The sequence below is a fragment of the Antennarius striatus genome, chromosome 15, assembly GCF_040054535.1.
Source record: "Antennarius striatus isolate MH-2024 chromosome 15, ASM4005453v1, whole genome shotgun sequence".
In the NCBI taxonomy this organism is placed as follows: Eukaryota; Metazoa; Chordata; class Actinopteri; order Lophiiformes; family Antennariidae; genus Antennarius; species Antennarius striatus.
Genome location: NC_090790.1, coordinates 20,360,634 through 20,380,542, shown reverse-complemented (window position 1 = coordinate 20,380,542; position 19,909 = coordinate 20,360,634). Strand labels below are relative to the sequence as shown.

Here is a 19,909-nt window from a genome sequence, read left to right as displayed (position 1 = left end):
TCGTTCATCAAGCACATAAACCCGCTCCAGGTGACGGCTGGAGGGAGATGCGATGCGCTCGTCCTCGGTCATAATCGATAGACGCATGCAGGCAGCCTTCCTCCCTACACACACGCAGCATCACCACGCATCCTGACTCCGCGGTGCGCGGTGCGGGCTCTCTTGATTCCCATCCTCATCGCCACGCACACAACGAGAAACCGCGAGTGAGGGATCCGCGTATCGATCTGTGAACATCTGGAACACCTCATCTTGGTTAAACAAGGAGGGGAGAGCGGACAGGAGAGAGACGCGGACACCGGGACGGTTCCACCTGACACCCCGCTTCACGACATCGATGTGCAGTAGCGCGATTCCAGCTCTGCGGACGCGGGAAGGCCGGTAACGGAACCTCGATATTAAAACCGGGGGCTCTGCGCATTCCTCACCGACTGCGTAGTGTTTTTATTTATTTATTTATTTTTTTCTGAGGAGGATTAACTTGACCAGATAAAGGCGGCGAGGGAGGAAATCTTTCCCACAAAAAAAAAAAAAGAACAGAAAAGAAAACCCAACAACAACATTCTGTCGGAGCGGATTCGGTGCGGGGGGATTCGGTGGACCGGACCGGCGATGGACTCCAGCGCGGGGGGATGTGGGATGTCTCGTCTTGGATTGTTTTTGGTTTTGATGGGGCTGTGGAGGTTTAGCGATGCTTGCCCCGGACCATGCAGTTGCAGCATCTCAAGGATTGTTTGTATTGATCCTGAACCGGAGCTCGAGGATTTCCCCATCCTCACGTTAGACGAGATGGAAAATATCACCAAGATGTAAGTGTTCGAAGCCCACCGAGCAGACGGTCGTGTCCACTTATTAAGGGTGCGATGCGTAAAAGCAATAACACCCCAGGGGCTGTGATTATTCTGATCATATCGTTCCTGATCACATCGGCGGGCCTGATCGATACCCGTTACGGATCTTCTCCGCTCAATGTCAAACACAAAATGTGTGATTTTACTCCCTTATGGATTTGTCAGATCATGTAGGAACGTGTGTGTGCGCGTGCGTGAGATGGGGGGGTGTTGGGGTGCGCGCGTCACGGTGCGTTCATGCGTAAAGGTGGCGGGAGTGCGCGTCGGGATGGTGTGGATTAGTCGGTATTTCCTCTGTAAAAGCAACGACGGAGGAAACGTTGAGGCCCGACGCAACCCGGGGGGGCTCGGGGGCGGCGGTGTGAAACCCCCCCCCCCCCATATTTAAAAGCCGACACATACATGTTAGATTCCACACGGGATCGAGGCGGTCGGACGCAGCTTCTTGCTGGAGTGAGCCTGATGCGACCCCGCTGTGGAATGGAGGGGTGGAGGGTGGGGGTAAATGGGGTGGTGGTGGTGGGGGGGTTCACGATGAATCCAAACACCCCTCGATCAGCGGCGGCGGAACGTTTCCGTGAGTGATAAAAGAAAGAAAGGGAAATGAAAGATATAACAATCAGAGAACTGCTGTCCAAGGACGTGGAAGCCCCCCCACCACCACCAAAAAAACCACGGTGCCCCCTCCCCACGATTAGAGGTGAAAAGTGTTTTTAACAGGTGTGGATCACACCTGTTAAAAACAGGTGTGATCCACACCTTAACCATCATTGTTTACAAACAACACAGCCTGATGTTTACTTCCTGTTTGTTGCAGATACATCGCCAATCAGAAGCGAGTGTTCGACATCAGCGACAACAGCCTGAGACACTACATCAACCTGAAAAACCTGTGAGCCCCCCCCTCCAGAAATCAGGGTCTTCTGGGTCTTTTCCAAATCGCTAACTGTTCCTTTGCCCCCCCCCCCCACAGAACCGTGACCGACACCAGGCTGTCGTCCATCTCGCCAGACGCCTTCTTCAGCAACACCCGGCTCCAATACATGTAAAGTTCTGTTGGTTTGGGGGGGTCCTGTGGCTCCGTTGGGGTCTGAATGGGTTCTGTTGGTTTGGGGGGGTCCTGTGGCTCCGTTGGGGTCTGAATGGGTTCTGTTTGTCCTGCAGAAACCTCCGGGACAACAACCTGTCCACGCTCTCCTGGAGAACGTTCCAGAACTTCAACAGCTCCTTCCCGTGAGTGTCCCGTGTCCAGAACCCGTGTCCTGTGTGCGGCGTGAAGCCAGAGTCTCACCCGGCGTGTTTTGGTCCTCCAGGCTCCTCCTGTCGGGGAACCCTCTGGACTGCGTCTGTGAGAACCTGTGGATCAAGCTGAGGGTCCTGGAGGAGGACGACGGTCAGGACCTGAAGTGCGTGGACGAACGAGGGGCGGTGAAGGACTTCTCCAGCATCACGCCGGCGGACTGCGGTAACCATGAAGGCTTCAGAAGCTGCTGCTGATGTTCTGCTTCCAGAAGAACCCTGGAGGTCCATGTATGCTTCTCCTGCTCATTCCAGTGGTTCCCAGAGTGGAGGTGGACCCCAGATACGTGACCCAGATGGAGGGAACCGACGTGAAGGCGGTGTGTCGCGCCTCAGGCTCCCCCTTGCCGGAGATTCTGTGGAACCTGGATCTGCTCTCCACCCACCACGAGGTGAGCCGGTCCAGAGTGGTCCAGGTCTGGAGGCAGGTGTCTCCATGGAGACAAGATCAGGGTTCGAAGATGATCTAGAGAGTCTAGGATCCAGGATGGTAGAACCTGAGATACGAGTTGAATCCGTTGTATCCATCCGCCAACACGTGGTGAAGAACGAGATCCGGTCTCACTGATGTCGTATCCATCCGCCAACACGTGGTAAAGAACGAGATCCGGTCTCACTGATGTCGTATCCATCCGCCAACACGTGGTAAAGAACGAGATGCGGTCTCACTGATGTCGTATCCATCCGCCAACACGTGGTAAAGAACGAGATGCGGTCTCACTGATGTCGTATCCATCCGCCAACACGTGGTAAAGAACGAGATGCGGTCTCACTGATGTCGTATCCATCCGCCAACACGTGGTAAAGAACGAGATGCGGTCTCACTGATGTCGTATCCATCCGCCAACACGTGGTAAAGAACGAGATGCGGTCTCACTGATGTCGTATCCATCCGCCAACACGTGGTAAAGAACGAGATGCGGTCTCACTGATGTCGTATCCATCCGCCAACACGTGATGGTGTCCTGAAACACGGTCTGTATGTCTCTATAACTCGTATGCAGAGCAGCTCGTATCTCAAGGTTCTCCAGTATTATAATATAAACTCACCAAAAACAGCCACGCCTTTAAATGAGGACCCCCCCCCAAAATTTTGATGTGGCTCCAAAAAAAAAAAAGAACAGATCCTGGACTTCCTTTCTTCGAGGTTTCATTTCTCCGGGAACGATTCTTTGCTCTTCATAACCTTGAAGCTGAACGCAGGTCGTAAAGACATCTGCGTTTCTGTTTTAACCCATTTTAAAATCCTTTCTTTTGGGGTTGACCTTTGACCCCCTAACGATTGTGTTCCCAGATCGACCCGTCGGACACGGAGAGCAGCCTGTCCCTGTCCGATCTGTCTCCGAATGATAACGGGAAGGTTCTGGTCTGCAGTGCTGAGAACATGGCTGGTCAGGCGGAGGCCAGCCTTCAGCTGAACATCCTGTGTAAGGACGCCGCCGCCGCCGCCGCCGCCGCCGTGAAGACGCGATGGCATGCCTCTCATTTCCTCTCATGAGCTTTTAAACGCTTTGTTCTGGACGCTTCCACTGGAGGCTCTTGGGTTTGTTCTCATTAGCGTCTCCTGGTAAATCTCACTGACTCTCGTGTTTCCTCTCCGTCGCTCTTCCTCCTGTGAAGCTCCTGATTGGTCAGCGTGGTCTCCTCATGCTCCTCCTCCGTGTTTGTAAATGTGACCCCCCCCCCTCTCCTGTAGATGTTGCTTTTCCTGTTCGCTCTCCTATCACCCCATTATCACTCTTCCTCTCCTGTTGCCTCCGTGTCAGTTGCCCCCACCATCCAACGGCTGCTGGGGCCCCGGAGGGACCACCACTGGTGCATCCCCTTCAGCGTGATGGGGAACCCCAAGCCGGAGCTGCAGTGGTTCCACAACTACATGCCCCTGAAGGAGCAGGACTTCATCTACACCGCCATCCACGTGTCCACCAAGAGCGAGTACCACGGCTGCCTGCAGCTGGTCAACCCCACCCACATCCACAACGGCGTCTACCAGCTGCTGGCCAAGAACCTCTACGGCCAGGACCTCAAGAAGGTGTCGGCCCAGTTCATCGAGCCGCCACGGGACATCGGCATCGAAGGTACCACACACCCGTCTGAGCCCCCCCCCCCGAGGTCGCTCTGTGTTGACCACCACTAAAACACATCTCTTCTTCTTTTGCTGCTGGAGCAGAAGAACTGTTTTACAACAGTGAGTGTTATTATTATTATCATCATCATCATCATCATCATTATTATTATTATTATTATTATTATTATTATTATTATTATTATTATTATTATTATTATTATTATTATTATTATTATTATTAACATTATTAACATTATTAACATTATTGTATTATTATAAACAATATTATCATTGTTATCATTAACATTCTAATTATTAACATAATTATCATTATTATTATTATCATCATCATCATCATCATCATCATTATTATTATTACTACTAATACTATTAGTATTATTAATAACATTACTATTATTACTATCAACATTATTATTATTATTATTATTATTATTATTTTATGCCGTTCTAACGAATGTTCTGTTTCTTCTCTCTTGTCCCTGCATCTGTTCATCAGACAGCACTGGTAAACAACACACAACACAAACAAGACACAACATAAACAACATCAACTTCGCGTTGATTTAAAATATTCACAAACCTTTTGTGTTTTCCAGATTCTCCTCTTCCTCCGCTGGACGACAGCGTCGCAGTAAGTGTGTGTGTGTGTGTGTGTGTGTGTGTGTGTGTGTGAGACCTGCGGTCGTGCATTAATTCATATAAATAATTAAATGCTTAAATCTATTTTATCTGACCTGTTTTAAAGTTATGGAGAACCTCAGGAACATTAACATAAACTGATAAAATGACATGAAATGTGTTGTTTACTTGTTGTTGTTGTTGTTGTCCTCTCAGGTGTACGTGGTCGTTGGGATCGCGGGCGTGGCCTTGATGGGCTGCGTCCTGATGGTCATCATCCTGAAGTATGGGAGAAACTCCAAGTTTGGGATTAAAGGTGAGGTCAGCGTCTTGAGGGGAGGGGCTAAACTTCAGCTGGAGACTGCTAATGGTTAGCTTAGCATAGCCACAAGAAGACTAGGGGGGCGGAGCTTCCTGCTTCTCATAGACTCCTGCAGAGAAAACATTCCTTTAGCATTTAGGAGACAGAAAACTTCAGTCGCATCAGCGTCACCATGACGACAGGATTCAGGCTAACTCCTCCTTCTTTCTCTCACCTCCTCCTCCTCTTCATCCTCCTCCTCCTCTATGTCCTCCCCCTTTTCTCCTCCCCAGGCTCCTCCTCAGTCATCAGTAATGATGATGACTCTGCCAGCCCTCTTCATCACGTCTCCAACGGCAACAACACCCCGTCTTCCTCGGAGATGGGTCCGGACGCCGTGATCATCGGGATGACCAAGATTCCCGTCATCGAGAATCCGCAGTACTTCCGTAACTCCAGCAGCATGCTGAAATCCGACACATGTGAGTTCCCGACCGGGAACCCGATACGACCTTTTACCCATAAATCCATGCAGGGGCCGCCGCCAGACGCCATCCTGGCGCTGCGTGTTAGCGACACCAGCCTGACCCGCTGTGATCTGTCTTCTTCTCCGTCCCAGTCGTGCAGCACATCAAGAGACACAACATCGTCCTGAAGCGGGAGCTGGGGGAGGGCGCCTTCGGGAAGGTCTTCCTGGCCGAGTGCTACAACCTGGTCCCGGACCAGGAGAAGATCCACGTGGCCATCAAGGTAGGACAAAGATCACCTGATCCGATCGGTTGGAGGCGCGACCTCATCCGCTTCACTCGTCTCCATGTCAATGCCTCTGCAGACGCTTAAGGAGGCCAATGAGAGCGGCCGGGCGGACTTCTACAGGGAGGCGGAGCTTCTCACCAACCTCCAGCACGAACACATCATCACCTTCTACGGGGTGTGTGTGGAGAGCGACCCCCTCATCATGGTGTTTGAGTACATGAAGCACGGCGACCTGAACAAGTTCCTCAGGTGAGCTCGTTAGCTTAGCCTAGCTTAGCATCAAGAGATCGCCGCAGAGGACGCTAATCAATAGTGTTTTCTGGACTATAAGGCGCATCGCCTTTAGGTTGGGTTTTATTGTGCAGAATAATCAAATACTGTAATCAAATGTGGTTCGTTGTGAAAGTTGTTGATCATCTTCTTCTGTGATACACAGATGAACTGTTATTGATGTAATCCAGACTAGATAATCAATCCACAGATTAATGGCTGCTAAAGTTATTTTTAGTTCCAATTGATCGGTTTCAGTATTGATTAGTCTACTAATTATTTTAATAAAAGATCAACTTTCATATGTCTCTGTCACGATCGAAAAAACATCAGATCTCCAAATGGCAGGGATTTGATCCCCATCCGCACGTATTGATCGATGATTGATTGATCGGCTCACGCGTTTCCGGCTCCAGGTCCCACGGTCCTGATGCGGTGCTGATGGCGGATGGTCAACACAGCATCCTGGTGGAGCTCACCCAGTCCCAGATGCTGCACATCGCCCAGCAGATTGCCGCTGGGATGGTGTACCTGGCATCCCAGCACTTCGTCCACAGAGACCTGGCGACCCGGAACTGCCTGGTGGGGGAGAACCTGCTGGTCAAGATCGGAGACTTTGGAATGTCCAGAGACGTCTACAGCACAGACTACTACAGAGTGAGTCTCCACACACACACACACACACACACACACACATGCTACATAAATATGGAAATGTACTCAGATAATCTGGAATATGTAATTATAATTTTACTCTAGTTTTGCTCTGGAATAACTGTGAAGCTGCAGAAATGACGAGTTTAACTGGAGGGATTTTATCTTTTTTTTTTAATACCATTTAAATGCAAATTCTATCATCTGCATAAAATTACTGTTTCCATGGCATTAAAGAGTGACAGAGCTCAAACGCATCAGCAGTTTTTCTGTTTCCTCCGGCGAGGAGTTTCCCCCCCGTTCCACACAGACGAGTTAGCGGAACAGACACACTGATGAGGAATAAAGATGGAAAGATAAAGAGGAATAAGGATGCCGTTGAGGAGCAGACTGGAGGATTTTGTTCTTCCTTGTGTGGAGTGTGAACGCCACAGCGCCCCCTGCTGCCAGGAGTCAGAACCCACTGAAGACATCCCATCAGAGATCAGATCAGGACCTCCTGAGGCGTTACATCGAACCTGAAGCAGAGGCGTGATCACTAGTGACGTGAGGCCGTTTGCTCTGAGGTCAGAGGTCACTTGGCTCAGATACGGTACATTCCCTAACCTGGTTGGCATTGAATGAGTTAACGCTGAGTGAAGAGAGAGATGCATTTCGTGACTGATGGGAGAAAAAAGGGAGCCGTGATTGGATAACGGCGCGTTCCAGAGCGATCTAACCTGATTGCCCGCTGGATGGATCCACTCAGCCGCCACCTGATCGGCTCCGGCTCCAGCTAATGCAGCGCAACACGAGCGCAAGGAAATGAACCCCACCTTCATGAAGGTGGAAGCCTTCAGGATCGGATGGCGCCGGGTCAGGGGGGTTGAGCGCCAAGGAGGGCGGGGTTAGTGGTGCTATGACTTCAGTCTAGTGCTGGTGTGACCTGAGACGGTATTGTTCTAACAGGAAACTGTATTATCTGATCTACGTGTTGGTTCTGACCCCCCCCCACCCCCACCCCCACCCCCAGGTTGGCGGTCACACGATGCTGCCGATCCGTTGGATGCCTCCAGAGAGCATCATGTACCGGCGGTTCACCACAGAGAGCGACATCTGGAGCCTGGGCGTGGTTCTGTGGGAGATCTTCACCTACGGCAAACAGCCCTGGTACCAGCTGTCCAACAACGAGGTCAGTGTCCGCCGGAGCGCAAGAACCCCTGGTTCTGATTGGCTGCAGACCCACAGGAACCCCTGGTTCTGATTGGATGTAGACCCACAGGAACCCCAGGTTCTGATTGGATGTAGACCCACAGGAACAGTCAGGTCTACTTCTAAGGGACATCCAGTGGGTTTAATGGATCGCGCCTGTCCAATATCATGGTTAATTACTCCTTGGGTAAACCTGATAGCAAACAAACAAACAAACAAACAAACAAACAAACGAACAAACAAACAAACAATTACCTCATTGTTGAAAGAAAAGATCATTTCAGCATCTTTAGCTTGATATCACTCAAGTCTCATGTCATCATCCTCATGTCTCGTGTCCTTTACATCTCATGTCCTTTATGTCTCATGTCCTTTACATCTCATGTCCTTTACATCTCATGTCCTTTACGTCTCATGTCCTTTACGTCTCATGTCCTTTATGTCTCATGTCCTTTATGTCTCATGTCAGGCTCATGTCTTATGTCATAATGTTAAATTATGAGACATCTTCATGTCTCGTGTCCTTTACGTCTCATGTCCTTTACATCTCATGTCCTTTACGTCTCATGTCCTTTATGTCTCATGTCCTTTACGTCTCATGTCCTTTACATCTCATGTCCTTTACGTCTCATGTCAGGCTCATGTCTCATGTCCTTCTCGGCTCACGCTGCCCTCCCCTCCCCCAGGTGATCGAGTGCATCACCCAGGGGCGTGTCCTGCAGCGGCCCCGCACCTGTCCTAAGGAGGTGTACGACCTGATGCTGGGCTGCTGGCAGAGGGAGCCCTACATGAGGCTGAACATCAAGGAGATCCACAGCATGCTGCAGAGCCTGGCCAAGGCCTCACCCGTCTACCTGGACATCCTGGGCTGATGCCCCGCCCCTTCCTGTATGTACTGCGCGTGCATGTGTGTGAGCTTTGTGCGTGGACCGTGGTCGTGCGTCTGCACCTGACGCGACGGAGGAGGAGGAGGAGGAAGTGAGGGCGGCGCCTGTACAGAACCAGCTGTAAATGTCCCCGCAACGCTAACATCATGTGGTCATCACGTCAGGACACGCCTTACACACCTGTGATTTTCTTTCTTCTGATGCGTCAGACGTTACAGAGGCACGTGACACCAGTGGAACCCCAAACACGCTCCAGATCCATCCAATAAACCGAGCCCGATAACCAGAACCATTGATTACTGGGTTCTCCTGTCGTTCTTGTGTTAATGGATCAACAGCGTTGGTCGTTTTTCTTTCATATTTGTACGATTTGTCTCCATATCCAGCCGTTGATTTAAAGATGTCGCTTTTTGAATCACGTTAGCCTGGACTTTAATGTACCTGTATATTATTACACACGTATGTTTAAAACTATGTGATCCCAGATAGACTCCATGTAGATGCTTGTGTCCGGTATATTTAACCCTTTTCAGCCCACAGAACCACTTCAGTGGAGGTGGAGGTCGTCAAACACAAGGGCAACAGCGTTTGATGCCATTTAAAAAAAAAGTGATAATTTATTCATGTAAATATCAGAGACATTTATACATATATATAAAAGAGATGTTTTAAGCATCCAATCATCTCACAGCTTCATCAGATATATCTAAAGCACAGAGAACGAGGAGAAGCTGTGCCCCCCCCACCCACCCACCCCGGTGAAAATGTGAGCACAGCTTTTTTCACCGTCCCTCGTTCACCAGCATCACCATTCAAAACGCTGTTGTGTTCGCCTGCTGGTTTCTGGGGGGGTCGTTTCAGCGTTTTTGGTTTTTTTCTCCAGAAGATGCATTCAAGGAACGCCCGTTTTTTTCACTCCCCAAGAGATGGCGGGGCCGATGAAGCTCCGTCTTGGGGGGTTTGGTTTTGCTGCTTTATTTATTGACGTTCTAAGAGGCCACTTTGAGGATCTGATCATTAATTCTACATTAAAGACCGAGAGACTCCAGTAAAAGGATTAATAATTGAGAGTCTGATCGCCCATAAAGACTCCCGGCGGTGCTTTCATCTCTCCACCCCCCCCCCATTAATGCATAACCTGAGCATTTAAACAAACAGTTACTTTCGTTCTGTGATGAAGATGAGGATGACCACGAGCCGTTCTTGTCTGTCGTACACACGCCACCTCCATCCGATACAGGTGTGTGTGTCGACGCCCATCCTGTGTTCGGTAGGATCCGGATCCAGCCGGTTCCTCGTCCAGAACTTTGCGTGTGAATGATTTGACCTCACTTCTTTGTGCTTGTTCTTCATCCTGGGGAGGAGTTCACATCCTCTTCCTCTTTACTGTGACGAGGAGGCCGTCCGCCAGACGACCACAGACTCTGGATCCGATTGGATTGGGATCCGTCCGATGGCGAGGAGGTCAAAGGTCACCCCCTGACCCAACCTCTGACTGTAGCCCGCTCCGACCCTCTTTCAGATGAACAACTGTGACTTTGCATCATAAATAGTCGATTCTTTTGAATGTATGCCAGCCGGGTCGGGACCTTTTCTGAATGTAATCCATCTCCGTGGGGGGGGGGGGTTGAGGATTTTTCTTTTTTGTAAATATACGGCAAAAAGAAAAAATGACAATTATCATTCCTGTGCAGAAAACCACTTTTACTTGCCGTGTGAATACAGTGTGTGTGTGATACGTCTCCTCAGAGATGGTGGACATCCCTGAGTGTGTGTGTGTTCCCCTGGCAGATCTAATCCTGCTTTAATCAGCCAGTTCTATCAATCAATCAATCAATCAAATGCTTTGTGCATCATGTGAGTAGCTTATCCACAATTAATGGAACTGTTCCTTGTGATACTGTGCATTTAATAAAGGTGGTTCGTCTTAGTCACGCCTGAACGTTCTTCACGTCTGAACAAATAAAAAACATTTCTGTCACACACCTGTGTGTGTGTGTGGTGTGAAGAAATATGATGCAAATCATCTTTCTCCTGACGTCTGATTGATCCTGTAACCCCTGGCAACCAGAAGGGAGGAGGAAACGTGGATTCAAGAAGACAAAACATCTGTGGAACGTGTGGTTTGATCAAAAGCTGTGTGCAGTTTATATTTATTATGTTCTAGATTTACATTTAAAAAAACGTCCGCCCGCGTCTGGGAGCCTTTATGAAAGTTAATGCACAGATTCGTATACATCTCATTGTATCGTACAGAGGGTTACGCAGAGGCATGAAGGTGGCACGTTCAAGGCTCGGAGGGGGAAAACCAACAGGAATAAATAGAAAGTGCTGAGTTAGCAGAAAGAATGAGAAGCAGGACATCAGTGTGGAAAAGTCTCAAACCCCCCGTGACCCCAAAAACGTCTGGGGGTTCTGCTAGCGGAACCGCCAGAACGGTGTGAAAGAGGCGCCGGTTCTTCATCTAGAAACAATCTTCATCATCATCATCATCGTGGCGGCCCCTCTTCCCCTCCTGTCAGCTTTTTTTTTTTTAAAAACTCCACATTTGTCTTTAAATAACCGAAGCTTTGGGGTCGTTCAGGGTCATGCACGCCGTACGGAACCGCATGCAGGAGGAAACAGAACCCATCCAGCACTTTTTATTTATTAATAGTCATAAACACACAGCAGCGTCGTCGGTTGGGGGGGGGGGGCGCGTCTACCGGTCCAGACGAGTCCGTGGGGGTTGATTATCAGCTCGTATATTCGATATATTTTTATATCTTCTCTTCCTCGCGTTTATTTTTGTTTACAACGTAACAAAAACGGTGACACGCCTGAAATTACAACCAACCAGAAAAACAAACTCAGAAAACAGGAGGGAGGAGGGCGGGGCCGGGGGCGGGGCCGGCTGCCCGTCACTGACAGTGGCAGCAGGGGGGACACAGTCTGCTCGCTGCTCGGACATCAAAGAGGCGGCGGGGGGGGCTCCTTCCGGCTGGAGCCGCCCCCCTCCCTGAGCTGCAGGTTCTCCAGCGCCACGTCCAGCGGCATCACGTCCACGCAGCCCATGGCGCCGAAGTCGGCGAAGTCCCGCCCCTCGTCCTCGTCAGAGGAGGAGCTCTCCTCGCGCATCAGCGTGGACAGGAGCAGCTCCTGGACGAACAAGCTGCGGTCGGCGCGCTCCCCCTCCAGGAACTGCCGCTCCGCCTCTGACATCTTAGGATCATTCAACCTGAGGGGGGGGGGGTGGTAACGGCGAAGGTTAAACTCACACCTCCACACAGACGGCGTGGCGTTTGAGTGGGGCCTCACCGTGCTAGTAGGAACTGGGAGTTGTGGGACGAGGGGTTGCTTTCTCCGGCGGAGGGGGCGTTGGCCGTGGCGGCGTTGGGCGGGGGGATGGTGGCGCCGCTGTTGCCAGGGTTGTTGCCGCGTCGCGCGGCGTGCCGGCCCGTCTCCGCCTGCTGCCGCGCCGCCTGTGCCTGCTGTCGCTCCAGCTGTAGCTGCATCTGCAGCTGCTGCAGCTGCGAGGCCGACGGCCCCGACGAGTTGATCTGCCCCCCCGCCGCGCGCCGCACCCCCGACAGCTGGGACAGCAACTCTGCAGGAGGCGTCACAGAAATGGGCGTCAGAGAGAACATACAACTGCTAATGCTAACTCTGGATGGGCTGTTTTTAGTTCGTGTAAACATGGAAACGACCTACAAACTACAAAAGAAGTTTTTTTTATTAAAAAAAAAAAACGAACTGCAAAAGTTTTTTTTAAATTAAAAAATATTAAAAAATTACAGAAGAATTTTTTTTAATTAAAAAAAACAAACAAATAAACTACAGAAAAAGTTTTTAATTTAAAAAAAAACTAAAAAACAAACGAATGACAAAAGAATTTCAGTTTAGTCCTCAAATCCAAAAACACAAATCAACAAAATAAAATGTAAAAGCTTGAATTATTTTGTTCAAACGTGACTCCGCCTTTCGTTTACAATCCTTCAAAGTGTTTTTCACCAAATTTAACAAAATTAAAGTTTCAAAATTGATTCAAGGACAAGATTTTTCAAGGTCAAGTCGGCCTAAAGAGGCACGAAGCTGCTTCGTGATTGGGGCTCACCTAGAACCCGACTCCTGTTCCTCTGATTGGACTCAGGAACAGACCCCGCCCCTGCCCCACCCTCTTCCTCACCTGCGATGGGGTCCATTGCTTCTCTGTTACTGGGGGTGTACGTGGAGCTCTGTGAGGAGGAGGAGGACAGCCCCCCCGTGGAGCCGCTGGTAAAGTGCATGTTGGTCCGTCGGGCTCTGGGGCCCCCCAGCCCCCGCCCGGGGTGGAACATCCTACGGACGTGTCGGACGCTGCTGGACTCGTCGTGAACGGGAACGTTAAGGACGAATGTGGCGATGGGCGGAGTCTGTATTTATGGGATGTTTAAACAGATAATCACAAACACACGATGATGATGATGATGATGAAGATGAAGACTCTGGAAGGATATGAGGTCTCGGGGCGCCCGGTGCTCCAGCGTCAGGTGGGCCGTGAAGTCGTCTGTGACGTGGTTGGGGTCTCCTCCCGGTAAGGCGGCGCAGATTGGACAGATCTGGAACCCAGGAGGTGGAGACAAAAACGTGTCAGGAGAACACGCCATGTTAGCGTTAGCTAACAGAGCTCCTACTTCTACAGCTAAACCTGGAGTTTTGTCTTTACGTCTGTCACAAGTACTTGAATCAATAAATAACTAGCAAACCGTTAAAGGCACACAGTAATCCCTTGTTTATTTACGCTTCAAGATGCACGGCTTCACAACATTGCGGATTTTTAATAGGTAGTCACGTGATACCGTACACTCATGCTATTGGCTGAAATCATCCGGAAGTGCCCTACGTTCCGAGACTCATGGAACGTAGGGCATTTTCTTGTATTGAAGACACTCCTTTCTTTAATACAAAAGTGCTTTAAACAGTCTGTCAAAGTGTGGGAAAAGGTAATACAGATAGAAGGTGGTTTAATAGCAGTATGGGGGGGGGGGTTTAGAAACGTTTAAATCACTGTAAATAATAAAGAAAAAGTTTGTGTCATGGAATTATCTGATATCTATGTCATGGAATTGCATTTTTCACGGCTGGTCCTGAAACGCATTAACCACGAGTAACGAGGGATTACTGTATCATGTAACTGTACAATAAATCATTATAAAACATCATCTCCTGGATTTCCCTTGGGATCATTAAAGTATATATATATCTATCTATCTATCTATCTATTATTAGCCCGTAGCAACCCCCGTGACCCACAATGAGGAAGAATCAGCTGAAGACGAGACGGACACGCTTTTTATGGACTATATTAAAAAACTAAAATTTAATTATCAGCTTCAAATAGATTCATATAAACAAATATTATTAAAATACATTCATTTATAAAGTTCAGGACAGAACTGGGAATGTTTATTTACAGTTTAACCTGGAGGCTCGTTAATTTAACTAACATCACGTCTCCTGGAACCGTTAGCGACGTTAGCCGAAGTTCATCTGCACCAAGATGTCAGCGGTGTTGGAAACATTTCAGGATAACGACACAGGCTGCCTCAGGGTCCAACAAACTTTTCTGGGTGAAACTCCATCCTAATATTAACGTGATGTAAACAAGCGCATTGATTATCCAGCCCCGCCCCATGGATGACTTCCTGTTCATTAAGCGCTGCACTGCTAACAGTTTGATTCGATAATATCAATAAACAACTTCTGCTCCAAAAGGCTCCTGCTGTCGTCTACGCTACGATGGATGCAGTCGGCCACACCCACCTCTCGGTGAACAACAGGTTAACACAGGAAGAAGGAGCCGATTAATCACCTGATCAATCACCTGATCACCTTTAGGTATTGGGGGGGGCTGCTAGCAGCCAGCGGCTAACACAAAGAGGAAACTCTCCAGATGGAAGAGAAATCACTCCAGCCACGTCTGACAGGAAATAAAAATCCCACCGGCGTTCAGGCTGACATGTGATCGCTGCCCGTCGCCCAGATGGTCGTCTGGACGGCGTCCAGCCTCCTCTTCCTCTGTGCTACAGCAATCCATCAACACTGAGCATTCTGGGAAGTCCTTTTAGTGGAGGAGCAGCACTCAGGGCATTAGCTAGTGCGGACGGGGCTCCTGGATCTACTTTCGACACGCCCCCTTGATGCTGGGGGGCGGGGCCATACTCACCACCTCTGTGGAGGTCTCTGCGTGCTCCGAGGTCACGTGCTCCTGCAGCAGCGTCTCGGTGAAGCCCATCTTCCCGCAGTAGGGGCAGGTGAAGGACTGGGGCTGCTCCACGGAGAAGGTGTCCCCCCCATAGTACAGGTCTGTGAACGCACCACAACGCCTCGCCGTCAGCGACCGATGACATCACGCGTGACACAGGCAGCAGAGGCGGGCTCCTTACCGTAGTCGACCCGCGTCAGGATGCACTGCATGGGGTGTTCTGTGGTGTGTCGAGTGGTGGTGGCGCCGCTCTCGTAGCACGAGGCGCACAGGTCGTAGTCGTAGCAGATCAGACACTTGAAGCGCCGCCCCCGGAAGTTACCCTTCAGACACGCGTCGCAGCTCACGCCTGGGGGAGAGAGGAGGAGAGGTCAAAGGTGAGGGCGGTGGACCCGACAGGTCACAACGTCCTGCTGATGGCGTCTGAGGGCTGAAGGAGAGCCGGGCGTCTTCATCAGTGGGCCGGTCTCACTTACAGGAACACGTCCTCTGGACTGGTACCAAACCACAAGTGCCAGCAAGTCGTCTGGTATTCCAGTAAACGTCACCAGCAGGGTCTCAAACGGGGTCAGCTGATAGGAACCTGACCTGGTCTGGAAAAAGGTCCACTTGACCCCCCCAGAATCGGCAACAACTTGTCTGTAATGAAGTCCTGTTCCCTTCCATCTCCATATTCCAGCCCCTTGAGGTACACAGGGGGTGAAATCTGAACTTTTTAATTTTTTCCCCCATTATTTTTGAGGCCTTTAAATCACAGCGTTCAACATGGTGGTACATGTGGTACACAGGTGCAGCGCTCACCTCACCCAGCATGACCAGCGTCTGGACTCCCAGAAAAACAATAGGATCTTAAATGCTCTGTTTGTCAGGAGTCAAAACATGTCCGCGTTGGAATATTATTTAGACATCAAAGCATCATTTAAGCTCAAAATGTGTTTTTCATCCCTGAAATTTTTATGTGGCCACTTGATTTAAACGTTATGAAGGTAAAAACATGCTAGGTTTGATCAAATATACTGGAATTTCAGTACAAAAACAAATCAGATGATCCTGGGGTGTCAGCTGGACCGCACTGATGGAATTTTTTTCTGATATGTTTTTGAGTATTCACATATTGCTTCTATCGTGTTTACAGGGAGACGTCACAGTTATAATTAAACCCTTGGTGTCAACTTCTCCTTCACCCTTCATCAGTGACACTGGAAGAGCAGGACATCTCCTGAGAAGGAAAACAACTAAATACACCAGAAAACGTCAGGTTAACCCACCGAACCCTGACCCGATCAAAACAAATCAAATGTGAAGATCAGGAATCTGCAGGTGTGGAGTTGAAGGTAGGTCACACCTGAGGACCAACAACTTCTTTCCTGGAGAGAATATTTGGTCCAAGATTCTCAGGGAACACTTTAAAAAAACTTTGTGAGGCGGTTTGATCCCATCTGGAGTCCGGATTAGACACCATGACGGGTTTTAACGTTAGAACCCAGGCTAGCTCTGACGTCACTGGGAGGGGGGGGGGGTTCAGATTGACACCCCAAACCGGTTCAGAGTTAAACAAACCGACACTTAACCTGCTAACTAGTAGCATACCAGCTAACCAAGTTAGTGTTTTCTGGCCGGAGGCCTCACTCATGACACTGCATTCACTGACAACATGAGCAGGCTGTTAGCATTGAGCTAACAGGAGTCTCAAATTCACACACAACTTTTAAATATGCGCAGAAAAATGACAAATAATCTTTTAAAATATAATCTAAAATAAAACGATTAAAGCGGTCAGGAGTTCGGGAACAATTACGAGTCGCAGCTACAGCAACGACTCCTGTTAGCATTAGCCTCCAGCTAACCAGCTAACTAGCCTGTTAGCTCCGTCATGTTGTGTCGTTCCGAACACATCAGGAGGAGTTCCTCCATGTCGGCTCGGTTCGGACATGAACGACATACACGCACTAAATACTGCTGATGATAAAGACGCTAATGTCGGGACAAACAAGCCCGGAACGACGCGACAGCAGCCGGGCTTTGCCAAGCTAGCAGCGGGGCTAGCTCGCTGCGGACCCGCGGATCCACTCACCCTCATGACGGGACATCCTACAACAAGCGCGGCCCCTCCGCGGGCTCCCAGCGCGGGTCACGACACGGCCTTTTAGGCTTTAAACCCAGGAAAGCTTCAGCCTCGCTTCTTTTTCCACCAAGATGGATCCAGCACAGCTTGCAGTTTGTTCTGCTTCCCCTCCCAGAGAGTTACTTATCGCCGAGTGGCCGCTAGGAGGAGCCCTCCGCCATGACACCACGAGAGTCGCTGAGGAGTCTGGGTTGTTAGGCCCTCATTTTTACCTCACAGGAACTCCGCCATGACGCCATACAGCCGATGGGTTGTTATGCCCTTATTTTTACCTCACAGGAACTCCGCCATGACGCCATACAGTCAACGGGTTGTTAGGCGCCTACTTTTACCTCGCAGGAACTCCGCCATGACACCATACAGTCGATGAGGAGTCTGGGTTGTTAGGCCCTTATTTTTTACCTCATAGGAACATGACTGCAACAGAATAATTAATAAGACAGCTGTCACTAGTCTAACTGCGGTCACTCGAGTGCTCTTTTTGTCTGCGTAAAAAGTTGTTAACATCTTTTCGATTAGATCTTTGTAGGGGTGAAAGTTTTGAACTGGATCCAGTTGCATATACTCGATTTAAAACAGGTTTTCGCTTTCTATAAGTTTGCAAGGAGTAAAATTTGGCCAATATAACAAATCATTTTTAAAAGTATACTGAATATTGTATTTGTGTTGAGGACCGTGTGTTTAAATAATTGTGTATTTCTTTCATGCTTTATGTTTGTAATTTTGGAGATGTAATGGGATTTATATCAGGTAAAAGTTTTCAAAATACAAAGAATGATATTCAAGCTATGATTAGCATTCTACTGCTTACATAAATAATCTCTCTGTTCAAGATATAACTGATGCTTCTAAGAACTTCAATCCAAATGAAAGAAGTGATGATAAAGACTGGCTTATATAAAAAGTTTATTTTTTGTACATATAATTCCGTTCATTCTGTGCTAATGAGAACGCATACAGTCAGACAAACCAGTGCATTACAGTGGAGACTTCACAGCAGTGTAGAAGGTCGGGTGGAGGTCAAAACGCCCTGACTTTGACAGCCTGAGGATCTCCAGACCGCCAGGAGCGATCACAGACAGCCTGGTGCAGCCGTACAATCTTTAACATGTCAACGGTGGGGAGGACAAACCCCGTCTCTCTAACGTCACACATAATATACTTAAACATAATGTGTCGCTGTGGGGTCAAAATAAAGCCAGAAAACCCTTAAAGATAACTGCAGGTGAATGCTGAATATATATCTGTGAGATTTTATCTTTTTTATGTTTATTTGCAAACTAAACGGTTGAAGTGAAATCACACTGCAGATGGAAACGCGTTAAAGCTGTTCAAATAAAACCAAAGTAGTGGATACAAACCCTCGTTGTGTCGATATTCATACAGAATTATTATTTTTTTTGTTATCAAAATCTAATATTTACATATTTGCATGAGACAGACACTTTTCTTGTCATTGCTGTTCATGATTTCTTGTAGCACCTGAGCAAAATCCTGTTCTGTCAACAAAAACATCTTAAATTACACTGATCGTAGCAAACACTCGTATGTACATTTATAAGCTTTACATTTTTTACTCGTATTTACAGTACAATCAAAGGTTTGGATCTGGACACAAATAGGTTGGACGAGATCATTTTTGTCTTCAGGTTAACTAAAACCGAAAAAAAAATGAGATTAAACCTCGTGTCCGGTCGTGGTAAAATCTCTTCAGGTATTAAAACAGCAATCAGAACCTAGAAGGTACAGTGTCTCATGGAACTAATGGACTGGAGACTAACAGACATCCTGCACGTCTCACAAGCAAATGGGTCTCTGGATGTGGTTTCTGTCATGTAGAAAGTAAAGAAGACGGTCTAGGATCTCCATATTCAAATAAACCTGAGTGCTCTTTCCTTCACGTTCTCTCCCTCCTTCCTGTCTACAAAAGAGAAGCCGATGGAGAACAAAGAACATCTGCGAGCTTCACTTCAAACATCCACGTATTGAAGTACTCTGAGCACGAGGCGTGACGTGAGGTCACGTGACATCGATCATGTGACGTCGATCTGCATAGAAACGGTGAGTGACGGTGAGGTTGTGCGTCGGTCTCCTCCTCTAAAGTCTGCCTGTCGCTTCCTGCGACCTGAGGGGTTCAGGAATCAGCCAATCACAGGGCATCGTGCCGCCAGGCGTCCATCAGTCCATTATCTCGGCCTTGGAGTAGTCCCTGGATTTTCTCTTGAAGAAGCCCATCTGGAGGAGCAGAGCACGGGTTAGAAGTGTCCTACAGGCTCCTTCACAATAAGAGCATCGGTCACCATCATCACCTTCCACAGGGCGAAGATGACCAGCGCCAGGATCAGCAGTCCGATCAGGATGCTGAGGATGATGATCCAGATCGGGATCCCTCCCAGGTTCTCCTTGGAAACCTGGATCTTCACCTGGTGTCACACCGACAGTGTCAGGTGACTTAACACACACAAACACACACCGCCTGGAGGACTTACGCTTCTGCTGCGGTCGCCGTCGTTCAGCTGGAAGAGGTCGGCGTCCTCCACCTCCAGCGAGGCGTTGATCAGCATGTAGAGGCTGGAGAACTCCCCCTGTAAGATTCCACGTCCTTTAAAGCACCCCTCCCATCCGGACAGTGATGACATCATGCC

At 48.9% G+C, this 19,909-nt stretch overlaps 3 protein-coding genes across 3 annotated transcripts in view; 1 reads left to right on the top strand and 2 right to left on the bottom strand.

Annotated features, from left to right (window-relative positions):
• The first annotated feature begins 593 nt into the window (after positions 1 to 593).
• Positions 594 to 9,534, top strand: ntrk2b (neurotrophic tyrosine kinase, receptor, type 2b). The gene is made up of 16 exons (XM_068334166.1): positions 594 to 809; positions 1,669 to 1,743; positions 1,825 to 1,896; positions 2,016 to 2,084; positions 2,165 to 2,316; positions 2,406 to 2,542; positions 3,445 to 3,577; positions 3,917 to 4,255; positions 4,818 to 4,870; positions 5,074 to 5,173; positions 5,452 to 5,640; positions 5,778 to 5,908; positions 5,991 to 6,163; positions 6,601 to 6,841; positions 7,851 to 8,009; positions 8,716 to 9,534. Exons 1-16 carry the CDS (start codon positions 613 to 615, stop codon positions 8,899 to 8,901), a joined length of 2,406 nt encoding a protein of 801 aa, XP_068190267.1. The 5' UTR covers positions 594 to 612; the 3' UTR covers positions 8,902 to 9,534.
• A 182-nt stretch (positions 9,535 to 9,716) lies between these two features.
• On the bottom strand, positions 9,717 to 17,563 carry kcmf1 (potassium channel modulatory factor 1). Its single transcript, XM_068335551.1, has 7 exons — positions 17,214 to 17,563; positions 15,321 to 15,488; positions 15,101 to 15,240; positions 13,393 to 13,493; positions 13,082 to 13,266; positions 12,214 to 12,502; positions 9,717 to 12,133 (listed from the first exon to the last, which is right to left on the bottom strand). The coding sequence occupies exons 1-7, from the start codon at positions 17,227 to 17,229 to the stop codon at positions 11,866 to 11,868; spliced, it is 1,167 nt and encodes a 388-aa protein (XP_068191652.1). The 5' UTR covers positions 17,230 to 17,563; the 3' UTR covers positions 9,717 to 11,865.
• Positions 17,564 to 18,153: 590 nt separating this feature from the next.
• The window catches only part of itga1 (integrin, alpha 1), a 39,012-nt gene continuing 37,256 nt past the window's right edge, over positions 18,154 to 19,909 (bottom strand). The window contains exons 31-33 of the mRNA XM_068334574.1: positions 19,754 to 19,849; positions 19,574 to 19,687; positions 18,154 to 19,499 (exon numbers count right to left, since the gene is read on the bottom strand). Of these exons, the coding sequence (XP_068190675.1) occupies positions 19,443 to 19,499; positions 19,574 to 19,687; positions 19,754 to 19,849 (267 nt within the window). The 3' untranslated portion in view covers positions 18,154 to 19,442. The remainder of the gene's footprint in view (positions 19,500 to 19,573; positions 19,688 to 19,753; positions 19,850 to 19,909) is intronic.

What these genes read in the sequence shown, in the direction of transcription:
- ntrk2b (XM_068334166.1), top strand. Translation starts at nt 613, where the DNA reads ATGGACTCCAGCGCGGGGGGATGTGGGATGTCTCGTCTTGGATTGTTT. An exon ending in CGCTGGACGACAGCGTCGCA is followed by an intron (nt 4,871 to 5,073) that starts GTAAGTGTGTGT and finishes TTGTCCTCTCAG; the next exon opens with GTGTACGTGGTCGTTGGGAT. An exon ending in CTCCAAGTTTGGGATTAAAG is followed by an intron (nt 5,174 to 5,451) that starts GTGAGGTCAGCG and finishes TCTCCTCCCCAG; the next exon opens with GCTCCTCCTCAGTCATCAGT.
- kcmf1 (XM_068335551.1), bottom strand. An exon ending in CAGAGACCTCCACAGAGGTG is followed by an intron (nt 13,494 to 15,100) that starts GTGAGTATGGCC and finishes CCTGGGTTCCAG; the next exon opens with ATCTGTCCAATCTGCGCCGC. An exon ending in CACCGGGCGCCCCGAGACCT is followed by an intron (nt 13,267 to 13,392) that starts CATATCCTTCCA and finishes CGTTCCCGTTCA; the next exon opens with CGACGAGTCCAGCAGCGTCC.